This window comes from Salvelinus sp. IW2-2015, linkage group LG8, assembly GCF_002910315.2.
Source record: "Salvelinus sp. IW2-2015 linkage group LG8, ASM291031v2, whole genome shotgun sequence".
Taxonomy (NCBI): Eukaryota; Metazoa; Chordata; class Actinopteri; order Salmoniformes; family Salmonidae; genus Salvelinus; species Salvelinus sp. IW2-2015.
In genome coordinates, this window is record NC_036848.1 from 9,103,147 (window position 1) to 9,109,950 (window position 6,804).

The 6,804-nt window shown below is 47.0% G+C and overlaps 1 protein-coding gene across 6 annotated transcripts in view; it reads right to left on the bottom strand.

Annotated features, from left to right (window-relative positions):
* LOC111967372 (collagen alpha-1(XXIII) chain-like) overlaps positions 1 to 6,804 on the bottom strand; it is a 73,627-nt gene that overhangs the window by 29,265 nt on the left and 37,558 nt on the right. For 5 of the 6 annotated variants that reach the window (XM_070444733.1, XM_070444731.1, XM_070444732.1 and 2 more), the window contains exons 6-10: positions 6,584 to 6,655; positions 5,312 to 5,392; positions 2,385 to 2,411; positions 2,186 to 2,212; positions 1,969 to 2,022 (exon numbers count right to left, since the gene is read on the bottom strand). In XM_070444733.1, the coding sequence (XP_070300834.1) occupies positions 1,969 to 2,022; positions 2,186 to 2,212; positions 2,385 to 2,411; positions 5,312 to 5,392; positions 6,584 to 6,655 (261 nt within the window). The remainder of the gene's footprint in view (positions 1 to 1,968; positions 2,023 to 2,185; positions 2,213 to 2,384; positions 2,412 to 5,311; positions 5,393 to 6,583; positions 6,656 to 6,804) is intronic. The other variant, XM_023992326.2, reaches the window with a different exon arrangement.

The window sequence follows — 6,804 nt, forward strand, 5'->3', positions numbered from 1 at the left end:
TTATGGCCAGAAAGAGAGAGAGATATGAGAGGCAGGGATGGCCAGAAGAGAGAGAGATATGAGAGGGCGGGACGGCCAGAAAGAGAGAGAGATATGAGAGGCAGGACGGCCAGAAAGAGAAGAGATATGAGAGGCAGGGACGGCCAGAAAAGAGAGAGAGATATGAGAGGCAGGGAGCGGCCAGAAAGAGAGAGAGATTGAGAGGCAGAGACAGGCCAGAAAGAGAGAGAGTATGAGAGGCGGGACAGCCGAAAGAGAGAGAGAATAATGAGAGCAGGGACGGCCAGAAAGAGAGTGAGATATGAGATGCAGGGACAGCCGGAAAAGAGAGATAGAGATATGAGATGCAGGGACAGGCCGGAAGAGAGAGAGATATGAAGAGGCACGACGGCCAGAAAGAGAGAGAGAATGAGAGGCAGGGACGGCCAGAAAGAGAGAGAGATATGAGAGGCAGGGACAGCCAGAAAGAGAGAGAGATATGAGAGGCAGGGACAGCCGGAAAAGAGAGAGAGGATATGAGATGCAGGGACGGCCAGAAGAGGGTGAGATATGAGGTCAGGGAGGGCAGTAAAGAGAGAGATACAGTGAGAGGAGAGGGACGAAGAAAGAGAGAGAGATATGAGAGGCAGGGACAGCCAGAGAGAGAGATATGAGAGGCAGGGACAGCCGAAGAGAGAGGATGAGATGCAGGGACGGCAGAAGAAGTGAGAAATGAGATGCAGGGAGGCCAGAAAGAGAGAGAGATATGAGAGGCAGGGACAGCCAGAAGAGAGAGAGATATGAGAGGCAGGGACAGCAGAAAGAGAGAGAGATATGAGAGGCAGGACAGCACGGAAAGAGAGAGAGATATGAGAGGCAGGGACGGCCAGAAAGAGAGAGAGAATATGAGAGGCAGGGACGGCCAGAAAGAGAGAGATATGAGAGGCGGGACAAGCCGGAAAGAGAGAGAGATATGAGATGCAGGGACGGCCAGAAAGAGAGAGAGATATGAGAGGCAAGGGACAGCGGAAAGAGAGAGAGATATGAGATGCAGGGACGGCCGGAAAGAGAGAGAGATATGAAGGCAGGGACAGCTAGAAAGAGAGAGAGATATGCAGAGCAGGGACAGAAGAGAAAGAGAAGAGAGATATGAGAGGCAGGGACGGCCAGAAAGAGAGAGAGATATGAGAGGCAGGGACGGCCAGAAAGAGAGAGATATGAGAGGCAGGGACGGCCGGAAAGAGAGAGAGATATGAGAGGCAGGGACGGCCAGAAGAGAGAGAGATAATGAGAGAGCTAGGGACGGCCAGAAAGGAGAGATATGAGAAGGCAGGGACGGCCAGAAAAGAGAGAGATATGCAAGAGCAGGGACGACAGAAAGAGAAGAGAAAATATGAGAGGCAGGGAAGACAAAAGAGAGAAGAAATATGAAAGGCAGGGACGGCCAGAAGAGAGAGAATGATATCAGAGGGAGGGACGGCCAGAAAGAGAGAGAGATAATGAGAGGCAGGGACGGCCAGAAAGAGAGAGAGATATGAGAGGCAGGGACAGACAGAAAGAGAGAGAGATATATATCAGAAGCAGGGACGGCCAGAAAAGAGAAGAGATATGAGAGACAGGGACGGCCAGAAAAGAAGAGAGATATGAGAGGCAGGGACAGACCAGAAAGAGGAGAATATGAGAGGCAGGGACGGCCAGAAAGAGAGAGAGATATATCAGAGGCAGGGACGGCCAGAAAGAGAGAGAGATATAGAGAGACAGGATATGAGAGGCAGGGACGGCCAGAAAGAGAGAGAGATATATCAGAGGCAGGGACGGCCAGAAAGAGAGAGAGATATGAGAGACAGGGACGGCCAGAAAGAGAGAGAGATATGAGAGACAGGGACAGCTAGAAAGAGAGAGAAGATAATAAGAGAATAAAACACAGGTGGTCTGTTGCTAGTCTGACAGAGATAAAAAGAGAAGGTGTGTTAGCGTTAGCATCATCACCTTTGACCCTGGGGGTCCCTGTGGTCCTGCGTATCCTGCTTCACCATCTTCACCCTGAGCGTGCACAGGGGTCAACAAAGATCAATACTCCAGCGTCTACCTCATTGCATACATAGGCATCTATGCAGGTATAAACTTCATGTATTTAAAGTGTACTATATATGCTTATATGTGTACCACTGTGCTATGTAGTGTGTGTAGGAACTTGGAGACTTACTGGCTTTCCAGGTGAACCTGCATGGCCCTGTGAATGACGAATGTAGTTGGTGCATCATCTCTAAACTCTTCTGTAACTGCTAGTACACGAAACTAAATAACACGACTCTAGGTACAGTGCTATATAACATGCTTGTGTACTAGTAAAACAGTCAAAAACACAAAGAAACATTAAAATGTGTATAACAATCAAGACTCACCTCCATACCATCGCGACCAGGGAAACCCTGTGGACAGCAGAGCAGAAAATCACACATCAGGATTGCCATAGATATTATGTATTCTGAGGAATAGCCACTAGAGGTCAGTGCTCTATCAACCTACAGTTATGGTTAGGTGCCTGCTATGTACAGTATGTTGAGCTGTTTTTGGCTCCATCTACCCAGAGCCATATACACTGAGCGTACAAAACATTAGGAACACCTACTCTTTCCATGACATAAATTGACCAGGTGAATCCAGGTGAAAGCTCTGATCCCGTATTGATGTCACTGGTTAAATTGACTTCAACATGTGGCTCAGTTGATAGAGCATGCCATTTGCAACACCGGGGTCGTGGTTTGATTCCCACGGGGGATGAGTATGGAAAAAAATGTAAATAATTATGTGCTCACTATTGTCAGTCGCTCTGAATAAGAGTGTCTGTTAAATAACTGTACCTCTGTTTAAAATGAACTGTGACGTACATGGGCATAACAAGCCTCTTTCTCTATCAGTAGACATTCTATTACTTCATACACCATCAAATACAGAATGTCTTTAGAAATTATTGTCTGGAACCCAGTGGTGATTACAATGAATCCGTTAAATAAAGCTGTTGATTGTGTGCGTGTGTGTGTGTTTGTGTGTGTGTTCCAGGTGGATGTATTGTATGCTTGGTGTGTGTTGCTTGGTGTGTGTTCAACCATGTGTGTTGAAGTCCTCCATGGAGAGGCCAGGTCAAGAGAGAACCATGTGTGTTGAAGTCGTCCATGGAGAGGCCAGGTCAAGAGAGAACCATGTGTGTTGAAGTCGTCCNGAGAACCATGTGTGTTGAAGTCGTCCATGGAGAGGCCAGGTCAAGAGAGAACCATGTGTGTTGAAGTCGTCCATGGAGAGGCCAGGTCAAGAGAGTTGGCCTTGGGGATGTTGTGTAAGCAGCCTCTCAGACAGACAGACAGTCAGGTCTCTCAGGTCTCTCAGGTCTCTCAGGTCTGTTCTCTGTTTTTCTACTCCCAACACTTAATGCTCTACTGTAATAAATACTAGAATGTGAGGTTACTCTAACTAACTAACTCTCTCCTCATATTTCCCATTTTCTCCAATGCCTACTTGAGAACAGGAATGTGTTGTGGCTTCCTTGTGGCTTCCTTCCTCTCTCTCTAAACGTACGGGTGCACGCACGTACACAGACCACCACACACACTCCCCCTCTCTCTTCACCTTTGGACCCTATTGTCTAATAGTTTCTGAATCAACAATAACTATTCTCCTCTCCTCTCCAGTCTGTTGCCCTTCGATGCCACTGGGCAAACCGTTTCCCAAGTCTTCTGCCCTCTCACCTTTACCATCCTCCCCTTATTATGTTATCTGATGACATGGTAGACAGCATGTCCCTGGCCCTCTGACCTTAAACCCTCCTCATTAGAGAGAGAGAGAGCGAGAGAGAGATCGAAAGAGAGAGAGCGAGAGTGAGAGAGAGAGAGAGAGCGAGAGAGAGAGAGAGAGAGAGCGAGAGAGAGAGAGCGAGAGAGAGCGAGAGAGAGAGAGCGAGCGAGAGAGAGAGAGAGAGAGATAGCAAATTGACTCAGGGAACACAGCTCTCCTTCACTGTGTTTCTCACACGTCTGACTTCAACATGGACAGGGCTACCACCCTGCTTTGTTTTGCTGATTTGTGTTCTGCAACTCCTTTAATGAATTCAGAAAGTACATTAAATAAGGACTAGGTTAAATAAATGCCCTCTCTTACTGACATTTTTCATTCAAGACCAGCTTCGACACCATGCCAACTGCCAATATGGTTAACAGTGCTGATCTTGGATAAACACAAGTTACCCTTAACCCCTCCTGCCCTCCAACCACAGTTTATGCCTGTTGTTCTAGATTAACCAAACCCAGGCTGGGTTAAAGTTAAAACAGTGAAACAGTGACGGCCTAAGGCGAAAGAGCTATTGTTTGGCGAGGCAGGGAAACTGTTGGTGAACCCAGAGAGAGGTCATACTTTAACACGGAGCACAGAGTGGACAGGGCTGGGGTAGGGGTGGGGGTGGGGGGGGGGGGGAGTAATGGAAGCTGGGAGAGACTGCAAGACTAGCTGGATCACATTGTGTGGCCTTCTCTTACAGACAGACCAGAAGAGGCCTATTTCGGCGCATATTCTTAGGTGTTGGGGGCAAACCGCAGCTCGCTGCGGCAGCACAGTAGCTTCGTCACGTGTCTCTGCACTCAGAGTAGACCTCTCCCCATCACCATCACTGTCGCACCCCTGCGGTCAACACGACCAGAGAACAACACGTTTGTGGGTCGACCACAGCTATTGATGACTGAAGGTGTTGGGAACGTGACCAGAAACTAATATGGTGGATAACCTAGTCTACCATATCAGCGTGGAAACTAAAGAGAGAAAACAGTGATGGTAAATAGAAGGAGAAACCGAGGGGCAGAGGGAGGAGAGAACGCATAGAGACATAGTAAAGTTATGTGTTCATAGCCTGGTACCTCTCTAGGTTTCTTCCTAGTGTTTTGGCCTTTCTAGGGAGTTTTCCTAGCCACCGTGCTTCTACACCTGCATTGCTTAGCTGTTTCTGGGGTTTTAGGCTGGTTTTCTGTACTAGCAGCTTTGAGATATCAGCTGATGTAAGAAGGGCTATCGATAATACAATATGATTTGAATCTTTGATTATATGTGGGTGCGCTCGTATGTGGACGGTTATACATGTAGAAATCCATTGTGTGTATGTGGTGCGCAGAGGATGTGTGGTGGAGGATTGTATGTGGTTGATGCTGAATCCTTGTGTGGTATATTGTGTGTGATGTGGGTGCATGTGACACATCCAATTGTGTGTATATCGTGGCAGGTATGTGATACATCTCAACTTACCTGTAGGGTGTGTTGATTATTTTGTGTGTAGAGGTAATGCATGCACCTGTTCTCCAGCCGGCCACGGGGCCCGTTCTTTCCCGGTGTTTCCAGGAGGGCCTCTGGGGCCAGGAGACCCTTGGTCACCCTGCAGGAGACACATCAGAGGGATAAGAGAGGAGGCAAAGAAAGAAAAGGAATGAGCGAAAGATGGAGACAAACCACAAATGTGGAGAAAATTACAATATTTACCATATGACAAACACACACACACGAAACACAACACACCACACACACACACACACACACACACACACACACACACACACACACACACACACACACACAGCACACCACACACACAACACACACACACACCACACACAACACACACACACACACAAACTCTCCCAGGTAAGAGATGTATGGTAACTCAGTATTAAATACAACATAAACTGAACTGTGAAATGAAGTGTTTCATTTCTTCCTGCGGTTGATCTAGCCAAAAGGAACCACCTCACATGAAAGGGTGTTTAACCAATGGAAATACAATCTACATGGCAAATACTTCCCTCCTCGGTACTTTTTAACTTCCCTTAACACAATTAGCACAATCCCACTAAGGAAAATCCACAGCAGTATTTTCAGACTGTGGTCAAGTAATCTAATGCCTAAAGTAGACCCTCATCATGCTAGTGTTTCCCTGCTCTGTTCTTGTTTAACTGGATCCATTGCTTTAACCAGAGTCTTCTCATGGTATTCACATGGATATTCCCAGCATTCTCTCTCACAGACATACTGAATGTGATGGTCTGATCCTGTGTGTTGTGGTGAGATGTGAGAGAAGGGCCTTTTCATTTAGACTGATACTCTCCAGGTCTTCACCCATCCGACTCTAGGCCTGTTTCCCTGTCTAGATAATTAGCATAGCTCCACCAACAAAGCTGTTCTATTCCCAATGTAATGAAAAGCACACATTCCTAAAGTCTCTCTAACATGTGGCCCTGCAGTCCTCCTCAGAGAGGGTTTCTACTGGTTTGCCATGTTTCAAAACAGGCATCATAGGAAAACACAAGCATACACACACATAAAAATGAACATAGCACATCCTGAAATAAACATCCAATAATGTGTGCATGAAGAGATGGATGAACTGAGACAGCAGCAGAGAGCTGGGGAAGTGTGAGGAAGCAACAGAGAGAGAGATAATGAAGAAAAGGGTGAGAGATATCAAGCAGTGAATGAGATATAAACAACCAGCAGTGAATGAGAGATATCAACCAGCAGTGAAAGTGTTAAAGCTGGTTAGAGGTCCACACATGCCTTAGTGGAGGTGTACCTTCATCAAGCGTCTCTGAAAGTTGGACTGGTCACCAGACATAAAGCCATGGTCATAGTGGGGAAAGACCATCTGAAGCAGGAGAACAGACGACAATAGGAAAAGAGAGAGAAAAGGAAGAGAAGGAAGAGAGGGAAGAGAATGAAGAGAATGAAGAGAATGAAGAGAGGGAAGAGAGGGAAGAGAAGGAAGAGGGGGAAGAGAGGGAAGAGAAGGAAGAG